The 23,926-nt window shown below is 39.3% G+C and overlaps 1 protein-coding gene across 38 annotated transcripts in view; it reads right to left on the bottom strand.

The window, feature by feature from the left end:
- The window catches only part of LOC113460896 (uncharacterized), a 237,018-nt gene that overhangs the window by 142,897 nt on the left and 70,195 nt on the right, over nt 1-23,926 (bottom strand). For 31 of the 38 annotated variants that reach the window (XR_012580788.1, XR_012580777.1, XR_012580789.1 and 28 more), the window contains one exon: nt 13,273-13,336. Coding sequence is in view for 26 of the 38 variants with exons in the window: in XM_074542741.1 (XP_074398842.1) it covers nt 13,273-13,336 (64 nt within the window). In the remaining 12 variants the exon portion in view is untranslated. The other 7 variants (XM_074542651.1, XM_074542649.1, XM_074542666.1 and 4 more) reach the window with 2 other exon arrangements.

Here is a 23,926-nt window from a genome sequence, read left to right as displayed (position 1 = left end):
AGCCTCTGTGTCTTGGTGGTTTCTTATTTTAGTTCTGAATATCATTAAAAATTATTGATGCTTTCTAAAAGAATAATATTTCCAAGGCACTGGGGATTGGGGGTTTTTCTTTTGTAGAATATATTGCTTACAATTCCTCAGTATTTGGATTTAGTAGATGCTCATAACTTTTATCTTAACCTGTTCAGTGTCAGAACAGCTCTGGAACATCCAGAAAAGAAAATAAAAATTCAGAAAAGAAAATAAACTAAAAATAAATTTATTTAAACTAATAATAACTATAAACTCATGTATCGGCTGAAGAGACTTCTTAAAATGTGTCTTAAAAAGAATCCCATTGGACCTTTTAAAAGTAATAAGACAGTCACAGCTGAAGGAATGTGCCAGAAGGTCATGACAGGAATAAGATGCATTTACCTTTCATGTAGAGGAAGAACAGCACACTTACCAGTACCCTTTGAGAGAGGACAAACTTTGTCCCAGTGCATACGTCATTCTGAAATAAATACACAATGTCTCTTCACCAAAGAAATCACAATCCAAATAAAGGAAGCACAAAAAAGTGGAAGACAAGAGAAGCGCTAAGAAAGAAAATTATTTGTCCAAGATCAATGTGAAATCTTCTGGCTTCTACTGTACACCAAACCTAGAGGAGAAGAGGTCAGGATATTTTTCCATATGGCCATTCCTTCCTGCTTCTACCCTACCCCAAAAGTTAGTGTTTAGGTGAACATGGAATTTAAGGGTTTGGGGCCACAACAGGTAGATAATACACTGTTTGAAGAAAAGTAACATATATCAGTCAGTGCTTTCTGTAATTCTAAAGTGGGATTAAAGGATTATAAAATGCTTATCCCCCCTCAATTTTATGCTTATGTATGTCCAAACACAATTAATGCTTTATTTCCTAAAAAAATGAAAGTTTTCACTGAAGAGTGAGTTTTGAGTGGAAAAAATACATATCACTTCAGAGAGAAGGGAGATGGACTTGACGAAGAAAACAGTCGCACATGAGAAAAGATGGATGGATGTTAGAGCTTGTGAACACTATATATTCTGATGTAAAGCCTATATTTGAGATGTCTGCCATATTCAGTTATTTACAAAGTCAGAACTTGCAAATAGTGACAAATTAATACCATTATAAGTACTAAAAGAGAAAGATAAAAATAATTGCTTCTCAAACAATATCAATTATTCAATAAATATTTAACATATACATAATTTTGCTATAGGAGATCAATGGAATCACACAGTGAAATTTAAACATTTGCTTAAAGGCACAATAAAAAGAGATGGGATTATTTATATATGAAACTGTAAATTTATATTTAATGTAGTCTCTCATCTTGATTGTTTTAAGTTTGTAAATTTAATATGAATAAAAAAGACCACTGTATATTGATGCTGATCTCTGTTATAAGAATTATGGAAACAGAAATCAAGATGAGACCCTGCCAGCATAGCATTTGCATGACAGTTTACTGCACTCCAGCCTACATTCCTTCCATCAAGTGTCTAATTTGCCAAATCCCAGTGACAGAACAACAGTCTATGCTGAGAACTTCAGTCCTCATATCTTTTGTGGTTGGGTTTTTTGTCTTTTTTTTCTGTTTTGGAGGGGTCTTTTAAACCTGCATTTAAAATCATAATGCCTTTAATTTTTGTCCTGGGTATGAACCAGGCACATGGATCTATTTCACTTTTAGAAAGAATACTTGCAAAAGTTATACTAAATAGTGAGTGACTTTCTATGTGCTTCCCTTTTTGGGTGTTCTTCCCCCTTCTTCATAGCTTCCAGTCTTCTAATAACTGTTTTGAAACAGGTATTACATAGGAACTGTCCATCTCCTTGTGCAACAGGACATTGTATAACTCAACTGCAGTCAGACAAATTTCAGTTCTAGATGACTGAAGGCAGAGGCTCAAATTATGAGTCATGATATTGATATAGGAGGGTTGCCCAGGCCTGGGAAACACAGATATTTAAAACAGATATGCTTAACAACATTGCTTTAAAGAGTACAGAAGGTAGCTCAATATATTAGAACTGAATTTCCACAATGCAACATCTATGTTATAGCACTCAGGAGCCTATACTTAATTTGGCATTCAGCTCTGCCTGTAACTGCATCTAAGTATTGATCTATCAATCTGTAGTAGTTAACATCACACGCAAAGAAAATTTCATTTATCTTCACACACCTGTCTTCCATTATTCAGAATCAGCATGTCCAAAAATCAAATATTCATCATGTTTTTAAAGATGATTTTGTAGTAACAACTCATTTTCATCTTGGTTTTCTATTCATGAGAGGGTTTAGACCTCCTGAGCAGCTCAACCATAAACTGTTAATGTGGAGACTAAGACAGCACGAGAGAGAGAGAGAGAAAACAACCTCACCCACAAACAAACTCAGCACTCAAATAGGCAGCCCTTGTTTGCCAAGGCTATTGCATTAAAATATCTGCAAAAAAACAGAAATAGGAAAACAAGAACGGTGGCTTTTGCATGATGTAATTGCAATCACTGAGAAGGAAAAGACTGTGGGTAGGTAGAGGTAAAAGAGAAAGGAAGGGGTAAAACATAAAGAATTCCAAAACAGAGCACCAAACAGGACCACTAGAAATTCATAGGTGAGGGAAACTAAGAAATCTTCCAAAAAAAGGCAAGAAATGCATGCAAAAGACTACAAAGAATGGCCAAAAAAGAGTCCCCCAAACTAGTAGTGCTTTGCACTTATCTTAGGATTTCGAGAATCACTTTTAGCAATCTAAAGAGAGGAAAAGCAGAGACAAAGCACATCTACCAAGAAGCTGAAGGTGTTGACATTTATTTCATCCAAATAAAAATTTTTAAAGCAGAATACTGAATGTATACTAATTTAGAGTCAATAAAAATGATAGAGAAATAAAAAAGCAGCAATAGCTCTGACATGTCTTTAGGTAGTGGGAGTAACCAAGTATTATAACTGGAGAATTAAATATACGAAAATACATTTACGGGTGAAAAAAACTCCCAAAAACTCTCAGCATCCATTTTCCAACTGAATTCAATCTATAAGACAGGTAGAAAAGTGTAAGTTACATTTGAAACCTGTTCTCCATTTAAATTTATACACCACAATCAATGTTACATGTGTTTTCTACACTTCATCCTTGTTTATTCATTATATACTGGAAAGAGAATTTTCAAGGGCAGTAAAGACAGGAAATCACTTCAAAGAGAAAAGCTTCAGGACTTTTGATCAGATTATTATTAATCAATTGTATTCATCATTTTCTCCTTTCTAAGGTATTTCCAGGCAGCTCCAATTGCAAACAATTAATTGAAGATATACAAAGCAAAACAGAAAAATGGAAACAAAACCATCAATTAGATACAACAGCTTTAAAGCCAAAAAGAAACAGCATGGAATTTGCACTGAAGCCTAGAGAAAGTCACAGCAGAAGAGGCAGAAAAGGCTACTCACATAACTTCATTTCTCAGATAATGCTGAAATCTAAAGGGTCTGCAAATATTTCTCATGATGAGGGACCAGTAGGAAATCACAAAAAACAAGGGTATGGACTGCCCATAATGTCCAGATTATTGTCATTCTTCCAGCACCTGAGCTACACATCTAAATACTAGATACAGAAATAAGGAAAAAGTCACAAGAGCACATGTAAACCCATTAGATCCTGAGACACCCAAAAGTATCTGTAGTTCCCTCATTGTGACCCAATGAGGGGGCTGTGTGCTCACAAAGCTGCTGAGGACTACAGTTCTTACTAATTTTTTGCTTACTTCAGATTTTTGTTTTGTGGAGAAGAGATGTATTTGCAGAATGAAAAATATGAGGGATGGGAAGGGAAAAGAGAGTGAATACATATTTCAATGTTTGGACTCACAAAGAGCAATAAAAAAAATAGTACTCATTTTAATTTCAAATTTGAGGTTTTTTCAGACTCAGAAGTGGGGAAGACACTCTTAGTACAAGTTCTTAGTACTAGTATTTCAAATTCTCCTTTCCATCTCCCTCCATTTTGCCTTCAGAGTACACATCCTTCCCACATTCCCATGTTGAACAAATAAGAAAAAGGGTATCCCATCTTCACTGCTGAACAGTAAAGCCATACAGGAAGAGAGAGGAAGAATTAAAAGCTATGCATACGCAACGCCTTGAAATGATTAGGAGCAAGGCATCACAAATCCAGAAACACTAGCTCAGGTTCAGAGGCGTGCTCCTGTGTGCTGCCTCTCACCGCACTCACGTTTGTCTTGCACTGCTTATCCTTGCTCCAGTTATTTGGAAAGGGATTATCCAAGATACTTGCAATTGCAGGGGTTTAGACTCAGTGACCCAGAAGGTCCTTTAGTCTGAAGTCTCTCTCAGTTGTCTAATTCCCACCCCAGCCATACCCCAAAAGCTGCAGCCTTCCAAGTAATAGCAGGATTGACCTTTGCCTTATGTACAACAACATCTTTTAATGAAAGCAGAAATATTTTTCTGTATCCTAGCACTAAGTTGTACCACAGTAACTGAGCAAAGTAGAATTCTGTTTGCACACTAGCAAAACGAGGTAACACTGGCATCCAAAGAAAGAGTTTTATCTATAAAATCTTTTATTTTAGACTATTAGGCCTGGGTTTAAGTTGCATTTTAACCATAAATATGGGAAAAGCTGTCCCAGATGGTGAATGTAAAACGTGCTGTAAATTTTAATGAAGCAAATAAGTCACTAATAACAATAATGCCAACACTGCTGCGTTTTTGGTAGATGTTAATAAAGCAAAATTAAAAAAAGAGCATGCAGCATTCAAATAAGTGCTTAAGAAGCCCAATATAATTTGCTAATTCAGCTATTCACACTTTGATTGCACAGCCCCTGGTCATCTGTTCAAGTACAGCTGCTTCATGTAAAAACAAATAAAAAAAATTTTATTGTCCACCAGATGTCCCAGCTTGTAATACTTGCTGCTATAATTCAGGTCACCCAAGGTTCAAGCACATTTAGAAATCGATTGTTCTTGGATGGTCAACCTTGTGACAGTGGTCAAGGCACTTCAGTCCTGGGTTTATCCTGCCAAGAGGGGAGGGAGCACTCCTGTGTTGAAAGAATATTCATGCTATGGATATCACAGGCACCCCAAATAGACAATTACTATCACAGCTTAGGGAAAGAGCTGGAGAGGACTGGAGTGAAAAGAATTCAAGAAACACATGCCCTGCTTTATAAGGCCATTGGAAACCCATTAACAGGGCCCTAACAGATTTATTTTCTTTACTGAAAATGAATTTATTATTAAAGAAAGGTATAAAAGCACAGGGCACAACAACCACCACTGCTGTGCACCAGCATTCTCACTGCTCTTGATGGGAACTAGACGATACATGTAGTGCAGCAGGTGCTTCTCCCCAAATAAAATGTAAAATTCAATGGAGCAGAATTATCAGCTGGAGCTAAAACATCTTGCACCAAGGGTGTCTGTTGCTGTGCTGCACAAAGCAGGTTTGAAATCAGCAGGCTGTGTTTTGTTTATGGATTGCACAGGGCTGACAACCAAGGAAAGGCTGGACTGGAGGAAGGAGAGCTTGTTTCTGGAAACACCTCCTCTTCCAGAGCAGGAAAAGGGCATCAGTGAATGGAAAGAATCTGAGCAGAGCCAGGGACTCCTGCCAGAGCCATGCTAAGGGTACAGCTGTAGCATACAGATGCTGACACCAGATTCCCACCAGGGTGAGAAGGACGATGATTCTGTACAAGAGTGCACCACACCCAAAACTCTATGCCTTTATTGCAGAAGATGCAAAAACCTGAAACTTCCATCATGTTAAGATGTTTCAGAGTACTCTTTCCTTGAGCAGGACCTGTGCAGCCTGTCTTAGCAACACAAGCATCTGTTTGTCACCTTGTCTGATGATTTACAAGGAGCAATGTCTTGACAGGAATATTTTCTGAGAAATTATGTTGTTTTGCTATACCTAATTTACGCAGTGCTGCAGAATACACAAAAAGTTACATTTCCATCAGGCATCTACCTCTCACTGTACAGTTCCTCTCAGCCACTGAATTTTTGCAACTTGATGCAGTCATCATGAGCCCCTGGCACTTAAATGTGCGTTGCAATTAATAGAACAATTACTTGATTGAAAACTTTCCCTCTTGAGCTTTACCCCTGTTAGCCTTAAAATAGAGAAATCAGAGGATTACTCAGCTAGTTAATGATTTCACATGAAAATGAAAGTCCCTTCTGTCCTAGTAGACTGAATTTTGGAAAAGCTGTTAACGTCTGTGAAAGGGCTTTACCACTCATCTTGGACAGATTTAAACCATCAGTATATTTGTTCTTCAAAGCCTGCCTTTCTCACTTTGTTCTCAGATTTCATGAGTGTCTCCTTGCCCATTTTTCCCCCTCAGCACATATTTGCTTCTCTTGTCCCCACAGCTGACCTGCCATGATGCCCATGCAAGCCTTTAAATCATAGTTCCCTTTCTCCCCATTTTATCACCATGTCCCAAAGAAAAACCTCAATCCAATTATTTCAGTGCTCTTCAAAACCTCATTTCTCCTCACAGTTTGTCAGCCACCACAGACAAAGAAACACCACTATGTCTTGTATCTGCCTCCATCTCTGTTTTGATAATTTACTCCCACCTACATCAGTATCAGCTGCTGTCTCTGTACCCTTGGTGAGGCACTAAACAGCCAACAACAGCCTGGAGGAGATGGAGCAATGGCTGGCTCAGTGACTTGGCTGGACTGAAGAGAAGGATGCAGTGCTGCTGGTACAGGAGCTACACAAGGAGCCCCGTGTCTGCAGGGCCCGCTGCTATCCTGTAAAAGGGGAGCAGGAGAAGGGCAAAACAGCTGGGGAAAAACTGGCTCCCTGTGACTGTAAGTCACCCGCTTCATCAACTTAAACAGCTGCTTTCTGACACATCAAAGCAGCAGAAATATCTTTCAGAAATGCAGCGAGCTTACATCTACCCAAAAGAGTGTGGTATAGACTCAGGGAGAACAAAATGCAGTGGCTTCAAACAGTTAGAGGGATTAGGCTTGAAGATGTTGGATCAAATTTTAATCATGTCTGGAGAAATCCACCTACATGCCCAGAGAGCAAAATATCTAACCTAGGACTTGCAAAGAGATTGGCATTGCAAATGCACATCCTTGCCTTTTCCACACAGTTCAGGCAGGATTTGGTCAGTGCATGCACAGGGGCTTTGCAGCTGCCTGCCCAGCACTCATGCAGTGGCTCTCAGTTAATTACCCATTCCTTGCTCTCCACCTGGGCTAGCTGCAATTGGAAGGCTGTCTTTTCACTCCCATCGGTCGCAAGTCCCCAAAAGCTGGGACAAATGTTGGAAGGGTTAAATCAAATTTAACAAAGGAAAAAAAGAAACGGGGAGGGGGGCAGCTGTGGGAGGGTTTGGGTTGAGGGATGGAGGGAGGGATGAGAAGAGATATATTTTAAGTCAAATGTGACTCTGGGTTAGTGAGAGAATGATGCATCTGACTCCATTGATATCAGAAGGCTAATTAATTACTTTATTATACTATACTGTGTACATTTCATCTAAACTGAATCTGCCATGCAGTCACTCTTGCTCACAACTGCTCACACTGCACTCATCTCTCATTCTTTTGTGACTGTCCCATGACAGTCCGACACACACACACACACACACACACACTTCTTGGCCCTGACAGGCCAAGGGAACAAAACATCCTCACTTTAGATAAACAGTCTGCATATTGCATTCTACTTTAGCACAACACAGGCACAGCATGCGAGACAAGAATTGTGTTTTCCTTTTCTCTGAGGTTCAGAGACTGTGAATCTCAGAAATCCTTGGGAAGAATTGTGCCCTGCTTTTCTCTGTGAAGAGAAATGTGGCAACAGAGATACCCGTCCTCAGTGGAGCCAGGATGCAAAAGGAGTGAGCAGGTGCCTCCCAAGCATTTACTCTGCTACCACGTTCTGTGGAGGGCCCAGTACCAGGCTTTTCATCCTGGAGTGATGCTGGCAGCCTGCAGCCCTTGTGGAGACAAAGGGAAGCCTGATCTGCTCGGTGCCAAGGCAGCAGTCCCGCACTTGGGGAGCCCTGGAAACCCCCCCAGCTGCAGCCACTCTGCCTTCATTGGCAGGCACCAAGTGCCACTCCTGGCCATTGTACAGCCTCACACAGACTAATCCTCTCAGAGGCTATCCTAATGAATTGGCAGCTACTGGATTAGATGGGCTGCAAGCAGACTGCAGCTGAAAGCTGACTGAAATATCTCCTTATACCTCTGCTTCTAAGCATCAGATTCAGTCTCCATACATCAAACAATTTTCCCCCTTTTTAACCATCAGCTCTGTTGCAGACCCATTGACTTGAGCAACAGTTTTGTTTGACAAACTACAAAACTTGATTTGATCTTTTAAAGACTCAGTGTCACTTTTAGGCTATTGTTAGCTCTCAGAGTTTCATTGCCAGGCAGATAATAACAGGTATTTTTCAAGCTGCAAAGACTAGAGTCCAGGGATTATATAACTGGGAAAACAAAATGTGACCCACATCTAATGGCTCAGAAAGTAAATGTAAGAAAACAGTGATTATTTGTTGAGTCTCATTTTTAAGCCTATTTCAGGATCTTCTAAACATTGAGGGTTGAACAATTTGTATCACTGCCAATTCCTTAAAACAAAATTTGTCCTCTCTGCTGTTTCAATTATGCAAACCGCACTGAATCTACAGTCTTTACACTTTCAATAAAAGATCTTAATATCTAAACAGGCATGCAAGCAACTTATCTCCCTGTGCTTTCTTTGAGCATTTATCACAAAAGGTTATTATTTCCATGGGACTGTGCAATTAGACTTCACTCTTTATTGACCTCTGTCATACTTTGAATTAGCCATTATCTATGTTGTTACTAAATAGCTGCTTTTGAGTCTCATTTCATCTGCAGCTCCAGAGAACAGCTAATTCATCTAATTCAGTGGAACTTGGTCTTGCTTGCACCAAGAGAAGAACTAGGACTTCTGTTTTCTAGCCTCTCCAGCAGGTGCAGACAGTTCTCATCTTCTCTAAAGTCCATGGAAGTCAGTCACCCACAGAGACCTTCAGACAGGTAATGTGAGCCAGCTTCTCAGCTGTCTGACATCTGGTGAAATCAAAATTGATCACTGAAGTTAGGAACATCAGAGGATCTCACCCATATGGGTAAGAGAAAGCCATGGAACAGCAGGAATCTGAGAAAGCCTTTGGAAGCCAACAAAATATGTGGCATAATGCACTGAACCCATGAATATTGCTGATGGCTTTTTTTTTCTTCCTGTTCCCCTTTTGTTCCAAAATGATACTTGTACTGAGTTTTTCCTCTAGATTTCACAGTTCTCAGTCTTCTGTGTAACTGGAGCTAATACTTTTTCTTCAACAATAATCCCCTAGCCACACTATTGGTTTAAGGCTCAGCTCAAGGACAGAAACAGGGCTTGCCATTCAAAATAATGTGAATGTGTTAGCATGCTTTTTTTAAAGTCTAGGGAGTGTTATTCTGGCAATGTGTTCCAATCTGATGCCAAATTTGGATTTAAATTCTGGGGACAACTTTACTGCTCATGATCTGACCTAGATGGTCCCAGATTGGGTGTATTTTAGAGACACAGGACTATATATTCCATGCAAATACTTATGTGAAAAGGAGATAATAGATCAAATGTTCCAGCATTAAAAAAGAAAAAAAAAAAGAAAACAAATCCTAAAGAAAAACTCACCTAGAGGAAAAGCAGACAAATAGCTATAGAAGAGGGCTACTGACAGACAAGTTCAAAGCTCAGTTTCAGATTTTCACTTGAAAAATTTTATACAAGGAATCTCTGATGATAGCTAAGCACATTTACCTCTGTACAGCACGGCACACTTGGTAAAGTAGTGCAATGCTTCTCTTCCTTCCTCTGAACCTCACATTTTCCACATCCTTAGCAACATGAATGTTATAGCACATAAGCTTCAAATAAAGCCAGAGCATAGGGTCTGTGGAAGAGCACAGAGTGAAACAAGTCCCTCCAAGGCAACAGTTTGGAAACCAGTGCAGTACAGGTGAAATCTGCTTTTGCAGCTACTGCAAACTGCAGACTTCTGGTTTTGTGCAAAAAAAACCCCAAAAAAGACCTCACAAAAACTTATCTGAAATACTATGCATGAAATTCATCGAGATATAGGTGATTTAAATGAAAGTTTGACTGAAGATCCACTTTTATTTCCCTTGATCCACTTTCATCTCCTGCACAGTAATTTGATTTTTATATTTTAACAGCAATAAGACATACTTCCCTTTAAATTAAATACTATTTATTTTCCCCTCAAGAATATTTCATCTTCTAAGGCTACAGTGATTCTGAAAACTTCACATTAAGTGTGAATCTGTTGCAGAAAACTCAAAATTACCTACTAGGAGAACCAAGCTTGTGAATACCACATGTAACTTCAGTCTATCCATATCTAGTGTGTTTAGAGGTTGGCTAATAAAACCCATTTAAGTAAGATGGTCTCCTTTTGCATTATATCTCTGCTTACTATTCATGGCCTGCTTGGGCAATACTCTGTTAAAATCCTATTTTAAAGCCCCTGCTTTGTGAGATGACATTTTAATGCAGTCAGTGCTCATCTCCAGAGTTTTTCTATTAAAAAAAACCTGTATCTGCTCTGAAGAGATAAAGCAAGAACACAGACAGGCTCCAAACCCCTCGTAAGGGGGCAGAGATTCAATGCTAATGTTTCTGTTCTCTTTGCTTCTTCATTAAGTATTTTCTTAATTCAAAGCCCTTTTTGTTTTCTTTTTGTTTGACAGAAGCAAAGCATTTGATCTGCTACACCCTTTATACCTGGTCAGATATGAATCCTTCTCATCCTCCATCACCACAGGACTGCCTGCAATCCTCCTCAATCACTGGTTCTGCCTTGGAACCCATAGGGATTTCGCACAGCCTGAGTTTATATTAGTTCACACAGTGCATTTCCTCCCCCCACTCTCTGCCCACACTTTGTCAGAAGATGTCTGTTGGCTTGCATTGACAAGGACATTAACAGCCCTGGGGAAACTCTTTTCCTGACCTTGTCTGTGCAAGGTGACACTTGACATGCTCAGTGCCACAGCCTAAGCACAGCTGGGCAACTGCTGCCCAAACGTGAATACTTGTGATAGATGAGTTTATTTAAAAGCTGTATCTGATACTGATGACTGGCTTAGAACACCTGCCTTACCAGCATCACAAGAGAGCTGCCAGGCCAGTGAAACACCAACCATCACTCATCAGCAGGATCTGAAACTTGGCTAATAGTTAACTTTCTGACCTATTACTCTGTTTATGTGCCAAAGTATGAAAGATGAGGGGGGCACATTTAAGTCACCTGATGGCAAACATATGCCAAGATTTACTTGCACTTCTTGATGTTGTTGTCATTCCACTTGAGCACAAACAGTTACACGGAGAATAAAAAAAACCAGAGCTCACTTGCACAGTGAATTTGCTGTGCATTTCTGCAGGCACAGCCTTCTTTACAAGAGTCCTCCTACAAAACTTCTTTCATTCAGCAGCTAAACATCATTGCTGATTGTGCATCAGGCACCAGGCTGGCATGTTAAAACGTGATTCATTCCTCTTAGCATGGCACTAGAAGAGCCTGTCTCTCTCCATGCTTAATACAGAAGAACCTGGCTCAGCAATCTTGTGAATGGTTAAAGATAGCAAAGCTGAACCCTCAGCTCTGTGGCTTAGAACAGCCAGGGATACAAACCAGCTGTGTAAAAACCTTTGCTGCTCTCCAGGAAATTTGTGAGACCTTGGCTTTCACAGCCAGACCCATTTTGCTCAGCCACTTTGCTAAGTGAAAGTAAGAGGGACAATTAAAGGAGCATCAGTACCTGGCAGGAGCAGGAGCACAGCAGCCAAAACAGGAGCAGCCCCAAGAGGGAGCACCCAGACAGCTTGGGGACAGCAGGACCTTTGGAAGCTGAATGGCCAGCACACCACCACCAGAGCAACCTGCTGATTGCGCCTGTGTGCTGCAGGGATGATGGATGCCTCCCACCCATGGCAGCAGGATTCAGCTCCACCCTCCAAGGCTGTGTCCCAAATGCAGGAAATTCATTAGAACTAGGTCATGTTGCAAGATATCTGACTCTACTTGGCAAAATTTTCTTGAAACTTCTGGAAATTTCTTCAATCTCTAAAATTATTGCCTTACACTCTTAAGGAAGAAACAGTCCAAGTGACACAAGTAATAAAAAACTAATGTATGTTGAGTTTTTCCCTCCCAAAACAGAGCAAAATATTTATAAAAAGCAGGTAGTAATAGTAATTTAATAAAATTAGTCCATGAAAAAAAAAAAGTACACAGCTTCTTTAGCATGCAGTATACACTGTAGGTAAGTTTAAAATGTTCATCCTGGGTTGCTTTTAACTCTGAGAAATATGAAAGAAATTGCAATGCTGTACAGGAAAGGCCTAAGTATGGGGGTTTCCTTTAGATATATCCCTAAAATAAGCACAAAAATAAAACATTTTAAATGGATGTATTTTTAATTTATCAGCTAAAAGGAAGACTTAGGAGCAGGTAATGGTAGTTAAATTCAATTAATAGAAAATTCTATCAAGTCTATCCAACTGAAAATTTATGATCTAACATTCCTAAGCCACCATCTTTCCATATGTCACAAACCTTACTTTTCCTAACAAAAAAAAAAAAAAAACAACCAGACAAAAAACCCCACAACCAACCAAAACAGCTAATAATGAAATCCAATCAAATCTTCTCTATTTTTAATGTGTTTATTGAATTTTGCCTGTTTTATCTCATAATCCCACTAAACTGATCAAAACTTTCAAAGAATCTATCAGCAGATTAAAACTGCTTCATGAATTAGATAAATAAACATCTGTGACTTGTCTTTATCAGTCACTGCTTGTTCCCCTTTCTCTCCTACCTTTGCTCAGTACTAATAATTTAATCAGGAAGACAATCTATTTATAGAAAATGGAAAAGATATGTGTTTCCACAGTGTCTAATTAAATAAAATTAAACACTCCAGTTTTTGGAAATTTTCTGCAACATTTGCAATGAAATGTGTTCTTTTGCTCAACATTTCTTTTTCATAAATCTGTTGTAAACATTTTCTCACATTTGATTCATCTAAGACATGGAATGGCAAATCATTAATAATATCACCACTACTAGCATTACTTTCATTGTCTTGATGGATGTGACAAATATCAAATCAATTTCAGAACCTACCTTAAATCTTCACATCTTGAGTTTGTGAAAGCAGCTGCTGTGGAGAACTTGGATTCTTTGAATTCTAAAAGAATAGAAGGAGCACAGAATTAAATAAAAGCAAAAGACTAACAAATGTTAAAGTTTCTAAAATAGCTGGGGAGAAGCTAAAAGGCAGTAAGACATAAAGACAAAGCAGTTTATAGTTTGTCCAGACTGTTCTACTCATCATTACTGGTACCCCCTTAAAAACACCTAAATAAAGAGTTTCTGATATCTGCTTTCTTTGTACACCACCAGAGCTATAGGAGAACTGCTGATAATGAATATGAGACCTCAGAATTAACCTAGTTAGACTGAAAAATATCTTAGATCCTTATTAAAATCTTAAATTACAAAGAGATTTACTAAAATTATGCTCAGTAGAAAAGCAAAAGTATATCACAAACAACAGGAAACTTTAAAACTTATTTTCATTTCAAGTACAATCCTGTAATTTTTTTTTGTAGTATGTTTAACCAATCAGAATAGCCTGAATACTGCAATAAAAATGAATATAGTCGACCACAATTCCATGCAACACCAAGAGTCTATGAGTGTGATTATAAAACAGATTCCTAGTAATATGTAAGTACACAAAAAAATAGTAAAGTCCAAAATCAATACTGGAATTTACATCTTTATCAGAATTACTATTGCAAAAAGACTCCAAGTCTTTAATAGAATAAGAACCAAGACATGGTATTTTCATGTCTGAAAAGTCATGGTCTGATCTGGGATTTTAATTTCTTCAGCTTCTCTGCCAATTAAACACTTCTAGAGCTTTCAAAAATTATTTAGAGGTGAGATGAAGAGGCAATATGACCAACACATATTTTACTTTTAGCTCTAAGGCCATCCACAGTTTTCAAAAACATCTTAGGAGGAAGAAACATGGATAATATATGGAATGGAGTGGTCACACCAGTAGCTGCTAACAGCGCCAACTCAAACATCAGTTTGTTCCCATGGGCTGAGCAGCCATCTCAAACTGAAAATACCCCCCATACACAGGTTAAGAGATTATTCATCTAGGGGAGAGTTAGAAGGGATTTAGATATATGCAGGAAGGGCCAGCAGCAGTCAAGTAATTGACCCAGATGTGCCTACATGTCTGCTACCTGAGGTGCAGCCTAAGTGATGTGAAGAAGCAGTTTCAATTTAAGAGCAGAGCCTAACAAAGACAAGAGACTGATAAGTTAGGAGCAGAAACCAAGTGCAATGGGACTTTTCCTCCAACCACTGCAGGCAAGTGAATGTCAGCAGAGTGCACAGCAGTCGCCTGAAGCTCTTGCGTTCAACCCTATTGTGCTGAAATGTCAAACAGGATCTTTGCCACTGGCATAAACATTTTAGAGAAGCTTCAGGGAATATACTACAGTGCTTACATCTCTGCTGGTTCCCATCTTGCAACACAGGAAAGATCCCTCAGAAACAAACACAGACTGTGACTCGTAGCAAAGAGTAGGATTGCAGCTGTGAACAGATGAGGTTTGGGAAGGAGGGAAAAAAAGTCAAGGTTTGAGAAATTACAGAAAGGTCAGTCAGATGCTTACCTTACACATGCAGTTCTTTCAAAACAAGCCAGTGCCACATGGCACTCTTAAATATATAAATAACAGCTTTGCCTCTGCATTTATAGTCTCATATTCAAAGTTCCCAAGGAGTTAAATCAGATGTGCAGAGAAGGGTGTGACACCAAGGCCCAACTCAGTGTTAAAAAAAGAACTACTTCTTTTTGGTTCTCTTTGTGTTTATCTGAATGGTAATCACATTAAATGGCAGAAGACAGCAAAAGGGCACTCCAGGCAAATCCTGTTTCATAGCTTCTTGGCCTGTGGGAGATACTGCTCCCCAAGAAAGCATTCTTTAGGGAATCAGCGCTCTCCCTCATAACCAAACCAAGTAAACTTTGAGGCACTGTACAATGCCTCATGCAACCTTTGCAGAAGACACAGGTTGCCACAAATGTGAACCAATAGAAATGATCAAAGTAATAAATGCAATACTCATAACCAAGAGGATAGCAAAGGGAAAATACAGCAGCAATGATGTGTATTTTCTCCACGAGGTGGGGTAGTCTTTGATTTAAAACTACTGTGATGTGCAGCTGCATATAGAGATTCCATTCCCACTCCAGCACTTTTCTTAGACAAGCTTTACCAAGAGGACAACAGATTACAAATATGCAAGCACATGTTTAGAAGGCAATGTGATGTCCTGAAAAGATAGCCAGCTTTGTTACTTTTTCATCCCTTGTAAAGAATGTACATAACTGTGGTAAGATTGCTGAGAGCTGTGAGTTACATGGAGCTATATATAAAGCTAATAAAAGTTGTGCTCTCACAATTTGAATTAAATAGAGCGGAGTGCACAATGTGGCTAATTGCATTTATTCTTCCCATTATACTCACATATAATTTCATTTCATCTTAAGAGCTGTGTTGGAAAAATGTAAAGACTATGCTAGTTTGCATTTTGTTGGCATTTATTTTGTGAACTGCATTCTCAGACTACATTTTACTGCTGTCAAGAACCACAAAACCTTGGAGAGAAGCTGCACAGATTTTTTTTTTTCTTATTTTATGCTATTGTGGCACTGTAACAAAAAGTATTAAAATGGACAAACATTGCTTCTCCATTTAAGGTTTTGTACAATTGTTGCACAGTGAATGACACCCAAATAAATTCCTTTCCCCCACTTTAATTCTGGCAGATATAACAGATTGAGACACTGCTAGACAACTACTAGACTGAAGTAATTAAACAGTGTAATGTGCAAACAGCATTTTAGAGTCAGCAATTAGATCACTCAAATTAGATGTTTTATTTGCCCAAACATGTCTGTCAATCTCATCGAACAAAAGGCTTCATTTGCACACAATACAGCAGCAGACTCTCAAAGCCCAGGAGTGATGGAGCACTGCAGACCACTGCCTGCAGTCAGTGCCCCAAGAGATCCATCACACTGAGGCTTGGGCAAGACTGATAAACAGCCCAGAGCCAGCTCAGCTCCCTGCATCTACAGTGGGCACTCAGATCGTGTGTGCAGGCTGTACCTCTGCCTGGATCACTACAGAGTTCTGAAGGAGGAAAAGAGAACCTTCAGGAACACAGGATGATCTGATCAAATGTGTTTATTCATCTTTTGAAACATCTTTGAATTTTAAATTAGTCACGCGTTTCCATAACATTCCTGTTCATGGCCTTGAAAGCCGAAGTCTTCAAGCCCAGTCAGAGGGAACACAGAGAAAAAACAAAGTCCACAATGTGCTTTCTTGATTTTGTGGTGGTTGTTGTGATATATTTGAGAGAACGGCATCATAATAAAAATAACATTCCACTGCATGCTCAGCTTCAGACCTCCTACAGCATACTAAAAAGAGGAAAACTGATATTCCCATGAGTTCTCTCTGTAGTTCATGTCCACTTATTAGCTAAAAAATTGTGTAAGTCAATCCACTGTGTAACATACAAACCTTAAAAAACTGCCCCATGACAGATCATAGCATCCATTATTTAACACTGAAAAATCCACACAATTAAGTTGTCTGTACAGCGGCACAGGAGACATGTCTTTTATATTCCACCTGTCTTCAAAGACCAATGACCTTTGTTTCTCTTTCTCTCTCCTCATGTTATCTTAAGGGATATATTTTTGTCATTATGCTCTCTGTGGAGGAAAGGCCACTTTCCAGAGAAAGACAAAAAATTATCTGAGAGATCACAGAAAAACTTTCAATCCACTCCTTAACAATGCAATAGGAGCAATGCACACCCTGTATCTTAGATAAAAAAATCTCTTCCCTAATTAAATAGTGTAAAAATCCATGCAGATATACTGTAAATAGTTTATCCTAATGTTGACATTAACTGCTCAACACATTGTACATGTAAAACAGACTGAGCCTGTGTATTGGTTTAAACACAAATACCCAGAAAAACAAAAGAGCACAAAGCATTCAGAGACAGAATATTGCACCACCACAAAACAGGAGGAAAAATTAAATTTTATGGTGGCCATGAAAACTTTTTATGAAACATTGTCAGAGTATTGTTGAGTCAGTAATAATATCCTGCTATTTACAATGTAACTCTATTCTCTCCTCAAGCCCCCAAACTGAAAATGTTCCACCTCTCCATAACTTTAGATAGCTGATAAAGGCACAGACTGGGTACATAAATCATGTCCATCATGTCAGCTTGGTGTGGATTTAAGATACAAATTCTCATCCAAATCACAAACAGTTTTTACACTGATTTCAGTGGGTTTGGAACTAGATATTAAAACACTTCTCTTTAAATTTAAATTAATTTTGAATGACACAAGCTTCTAGGAACTGCAGCAATAAAAACAGCAGGAATAAATAATGGGATCATTTATAAATAAGAGTTTTGGAATTGCCTGTGGAAAGAAGTCTGCCTTTATTCCTTCTTTCCTGGGACAGGTAATAGCAGTTGCCAAAGCAAAGCTTCAAAGAAAATCCTGTAGCAGAGAGGCAGGGGGTTTTTTGTGAGAATACTAAATCTTGGAGCACCATTCCTAAACCCTTACACACATACACTAATAAGATCAAGGGCTGTAACATCCTTGCCTATAACTAGCACAGGTTGTGGAAACCCAGGGCACTGGGAATATTTCTTTGTCTGCTCTGGGGTGCCCTGACCCATGGAGAAAGTTTCCTAGACTTCAAGACGGACTAGAATCCACTAAAGTGTGAAATAGATTATAGAGAGTAGTGAAGGTGTATCACTTGTTGAGAAATTTAGGTTTTGGGATTTTTAGTATGTTGTGGATGGAAGCAAGATGGAGGGCACAGGGTGTCATCCTGAGTTTCTTCTTCATGCTTCTTCTTCCTTCCTCTTCATGGGTTTGGGTGGCATTTTGTAATTGGGCAGAAAAGCTTGCATTGTGGGCTTTTTAGGATCAGTTATTGGATTAAAAGGGAAAATAATTTAGATGTCAGTACTTAATTGGATAGTTTTGTCTTAAAAGACCTTGTAACAAGAGACTGTTAGCCATTTTGTGCCTTCCAATGAAAATCCAAACTCACAGTCATGAGACTGTTTTACTGATGAGAAATAATAAACACTTGAGTCCAAACATGAACTCCTGTCTCAAGTGCCTTCAATCCAGACCCAGAGAAACCAACAACTGGGACCCCCACACCGGCTTATTGTGATAGTTGGCTTTATTCTGTTCTATCAAATGACCATATCTCCTGGTGGCTGGAAAATGGGAGGTACCTTCCCTTTTCTCAAGGGAAAGAAACCCATTCACTGAATTCACCAGAGAATTCACAAAAGACAAACAGAAAGGAGGAGCCAAACTGAAAGCAATGGCAGCAAAACCAAAGGAGAAATCAAGGACTCATCCAGGTCCTAGGAGTGGCCCAGAGTCCCTGTGGACCCTCTGAGGTGCTCTTTGGTAAAGGGAGCTGCTGCTCTTTCTGTGGCACAGCTTTGCCAGTTCCTCTGGCACAAAACACAGCCCACCTTCACTGGGGTTCCCTCTCCTGCTGCAGCACGTTTGCTCAGCAGGGGCACTGCAAGTGGCCTGGTGGTGACTGCATCTGGCCTCTCCAGAAGGAGAACCTAGAAAAGAAAGCTCTGAAATATGTGACACATGCTCCCAGTTACCACCTTCTCCAGGCTGGTGCAGAAATGTCAATATAATCTCAGTTATATGGTCAGTCAGACCACAGACTGCTAGCATTGTACTGCAGCCCTTAATCCATAGATTTTACACCTCATGCCATGGGCCCGTACACAGAGACCAGCATCAATTTACCATTTCAGCAATATAAAAGCTCAGCAAAATATAGAACTTTCTATTTCAGCAAAATAAAGAACTTTCTCCCTTTTTGTATACATGTGCTTTTTGTTTACTTTTGCCATCATGTGAATGTCATTAGAGTGAGGGGGGGAGGTGAGAAAAAAGGAGATTGAAGGCATCATTGCATATTATTATCACTTACCATATTACCTTGCCACTGATGCTTCCATTTCAGATTTAAGTAAAGAAAATCAAAACTATTAGAAGCAGCAAAGGATGATGAAAGCAAAGGAAGATTATTAATCTGTTGCAGGTACAGGAGAGAGATGCAATTATAAGATTCAAGGGAAATAAAGCAGACAAAAACATCCGCAGTGAAAGTCTAATCCTTTGAAATGAATTCATTTACTAAACACTCCTATCTTTTGAAGTTTAAGATTCACAGAAAAAAATCACTGCTTGTCAGAAAAGCTTTGACAGAACACTCTTTGAAATACTCATCATCCAACTCCAAGGATGTAGTAGGGATTAGAAAGAATGTGTTTTCTTTTTACTTTTTTTAAGGTATCTATATGAGCATTGAGAGCATTATTATGCTTTTAAGGGCACATTTCAAGGAAATAAAAAAGAGTTGTGAGGGTATTTTCTTTCTTTCTTTTTTTCTCTCTGTTTACAAAAGAGCTCTATGATCTTGAGCACTAAAGTGCACTGAGCTGTTCACACTGTATAAAGCATATACACTGGGTCTGCAGACACAGATCAAATCAGACACAGATCAAATAGCCCTGCTAGTGAATGAGAAAAATCAACAATATTTGCAAAAAATACTGACAAGCAAAAATTAACAGGTATGCCAAAAGATGGGAAGCTAAAGTAGCAAGGAGGGCAGATGATCCAGGGCCTGACTATAGACTCCTGTCTGACATGTGGAATCCCCATCACCAGGGAGCTTTATGAACTGGTTAGTGAGGGATGGGCGAGATGTGTGTCTGAAACACATCCAGCCTGGCTGGTCTGTGATTAATATCTCTTGTTTGCATTACAGCAGACTGAGCCAGGAATGAGGACCCCCTCCCCTAGCCACTGCACACACAAACCTTTATTCCAGTAAGTTTAGAAAGGCTGGAGACCACTCACAGCATTCATATAATTTATTTTAGGTGCCAAGGTTCCATGACCCTCTGCAGTAAGGCTTGATCAAGAAGTTCAGCTTGCTTCTAGCTCTTTCCTTCTCCATGTCTGATTAAGCAGGACCTACCCATTTTAGCCTAAATGCCGTGAAAGTGCAAGGCAGCAAGCAGGAGATGGGGCACTGAGATGTTCACAGGAGGATCAGTGAGCCCCAGCTGCCAAGGGATGTGGAGATAACAGCCCCTCAGCCCCACCTAAAGCCTAGTAAGCTTCTGTAAGGTGCTACCACCTCCTGACCATGAATTCAAGAGCTGTTTTACAGCAACAGCACGTCCCCACACAGCATGCCTCAGCAGAGCTATTCCCTGAACAACAAAGAGATTCACCTATCTGCTGTACATTCCTCTGAATCAAGTGTCATGCCTCAAACTTAATTAAGCTCTATTCTGCTTCTTAGCAGCAGAAAGAATGAGGTTTTAATTTATGCCTTTGCCCCTCCAAAGCAGACCCCCCAATTCCCTCAGAGAGCGAGCCATTTGGGATAATATTTCTCTTAAAATCACAGAGAGCTAAAGAGGGTAAAAGGATACTTCCACAAAGCAAGCTTCAGAAGCTACACTGAATAAATACTGAAACATTGATATTTGCAAGAGATCCTATCTAGATGACAAAAGCAATCCATCACCAAACCTCTGTGCAGGCTGCTGTTCAAGGTGCAAAGGCACTGCACACACATACTCCCATAATGCTCTGTAGGGTTCTCTAAAATCCAGCTCACAGGCATGCACACCCACCTCCCAGATATTCTCCTCCCTTAAAACAGGCTGGATCAAATCAAAGGAGCCTGTCATCAAAGAAGCAAGGAGCTGCAAAGGCTTCCTGTCAGACAGTAAGCAGGACAATATGGTGACAAGTGTGCCATCTGGCAATTTACTTCTCTTCCCAGGCTTCAGCACACAGCCCAGATTGAAAAGCTTGCAGGAAATCCTTCCTACACCCACTACCTCTCAGCTTCTGTGTTACTCTCCCCCTCTACACAAAGAGGGCAATGTGTTGCTTTCTCTCAAGGTACAGAGACCACGGAACGACCCACAGTTGTTGGTATCACTGCAGCACACCCAGAGCTGCCTGTCCCATTTCAGTTTAACTGTGTCCTATTGTGGCATCCCAGGCTCCAGAGCCTGAAGCAGGCAGGTGGACAAAAAGCAAATCACCAACAGTCTCATCCCACTGGACTGCAGAAAGAATAATCTGCTTTGTTTTGCATACAGTCACTTTTGAAATCAGGGAGGTATTGCACACACCTCAATATAGGTGAATGGAGAGAGAACAAGAACCAGTCTCCATTCATGAACTGGAGACAAGGATTACAAACTACACCTCAGCTTCAAGGTGAAGCCACAATGTGTAAAGAGTTTAAATCAACACTTGAAGATTCAGCTTGGCAGAATCCGCACCTCGAGTCCCAGTGATTTCAAGTATCTAAGCTACATCTACTTAAGATCTCCACTTGTATTAGAAAGCCAAGGGAATTGTTTCTGTTTGTGAAAGAAATAGATACATATAGCAGCATATAAAAATATATATTACAAGTCAAGTTAAAGGAGAAGCTTCTTGTACAGGATATGATAGTTTTATTTAAGAAATGGTTTAAAATATGATAAGAAGTAAAGAACCCAGAAATTAAAACCAAACCAGTTAATTAATAGTATACAATAACTCTCAGAAGACATTTATTCTGAAAACTTTTCTAAGCAGTTTACATTTTTAAAAAAGTTTCAGTGGCCAATAAGTGTTGATACTAACTGCATTATTCATACAGGAGCATTATACAAACAGAGAGAGAGATCATGATTTCAGCAGAATCCAAACATGCAAAAAATCATTTGCAGTGAAGCTTCCCCATTCCCCTGTCTTCATCACAAATAATTAACTGTCCTTTTAATTAAGACATCATTGCTCAGATATCAACTTCTCTATTAAAATACTGTGAGAGAGAGGAGGAGTACCAACATTCTGATGAATTTTGATGTATTACACAATGGTGTGAGTTGTAGTATAGGGCTTGGATGATGCACACATCACAATGTCAAGCCCAGTGCTATCCTGTTAGTTGCATCGGATTAAATACAGAGACTTGTTAGATTTCAGTGGAGTTTCTGCTGCTGTAAACATTAAAAAAACTAGAAGAGAGTTAGTCCTGGAGTAGGAATATACATTAAATCCAACATGATTTCAAAGAAAAGTCGTTGCTGATAGCACTCAGAAAACCCAGCTGATTGCTTAACAAACAATTATATTTACAGGACAATAAATGCATTCAACCAGCTATCACATAATGGCACTTTTTTATGGGCTTTAAGCTGTGTCTTTATAAAAAACTTCATTAGGCTGCCAAGATCCTTTCACATTATCCCCAACTGGAAGAGCAGCAATAAATCAGCTCATTGTTCAGGATCTTGCTCTGATCCCTTACAAGTGAAATTCTCATAAATATTTAATTTAAAAAAAAGTAAGTACTGAATCAAATTCAAGCTTTTTAGCTGTGGAAGCACCTCAGAGAATTAAGATGGTTTGGAATAAGGTGATTTTTTTAGCAAATTAGTAAAAAGCATGAAATAAATTCAAACTACAGGTGAATCAACTCACCTCTCTGTATAGAATACACCTTACTCTATCTACATCCCAATTCAAATAAATCGTATAAGGAAGAAATTTACTTCAGTTTTATGATATAATAAGCTAATCTCTTTACACTAGATTTTTGACTGATTTCAATAAGTTTTGTTAAGCTTAAAATAGACACAAACTTCCTGCACAACTTCCATAGAGCTTCTCTTATAATTTGCTCTCAGAATTATCTTAGATAAATACAGGTACATTTATCCATTCAGCCTTTTGCAGATTGTAGATGCAGACAAAGTGTACTCTGTGCCAGGTCCATATTGCCTGCACTACAGAAGCCCTGCTATTAGAGCTATGTCAGTGCAGCACTATTCTCCAGATATGTCCCTCTAGCTCTTAGCACAGTGTTAACAACATTTAGGTTAGTTTTATTTGATTAATTCTTTCATTTCCCCTCTCTGCAGCTTCATGTTCCTTTGCCAGGCTCACTGAAATGGAAAGGCTTTCTCCTGCCTTTTGATTTCTCCACCAAACCACACAGAGAAAGTAAACCTATGGGCTTTCCCTCTATAGTACTTGAATATCTGTATAGTACTTGAATATCTGTAAGTAAAAGGAAAAGGGGAAATATAGTACTTGAATATCTGTATATAGGCCTTGCCCCGGTAGGTCCCAGTTGTTCTTGATGGGCTGCAGCTGTGATGTCCTTAATTGGGTGGCAGCTGTGGCTAATGAAGATAACTGGGATAAAAGGGGGAGTGGGTTGGCCAGTCAGGGAGAGTCTGGAAGGAGTCCTGACTAAGAAGCAGTAGCAAGCAGAAGTCTGTGCTGTGAAGAACTGTCCCCAAGAAATACCACTGAGAGAAGGTATGGGACTCTAGAAATATGAATACAATATCCCTCATGTTCATCAATTTACACAGACTATGTGTTCTTTCCCATGTTTTTATTTTGTTTTGTTTTTTAGAACCCCCCCAAACCATCCTCAGTAACATTAAGAGGTGGCATACTCACTCAAACTATAATTATGTTTAATTTTTGAGCAGTCAGAAGAATTATCTTCCCCACAATGGTATTGGTAGACCTTTCTGTTAATAGAGTTTA

The sequence above is a fragment of the Zonotrichia albicollis genome, chromosome 1 (assembly GCF_047830755.1).
Source record: "Zonotrichia albicollis isolate bZonAlb1 chromosome 1, bZonAlb1.hap1, whole genome shotgun sequence".
Lineage (NCBI taxonomy): Eukaryota > Metazoa > Chordata > Aves > Passeriformes > Passerellidae > Zonotrichia > Zonotrichia albicollis.
This window is presented reverse-complemented; position numbering and strand designations above follow the sequence as displayed.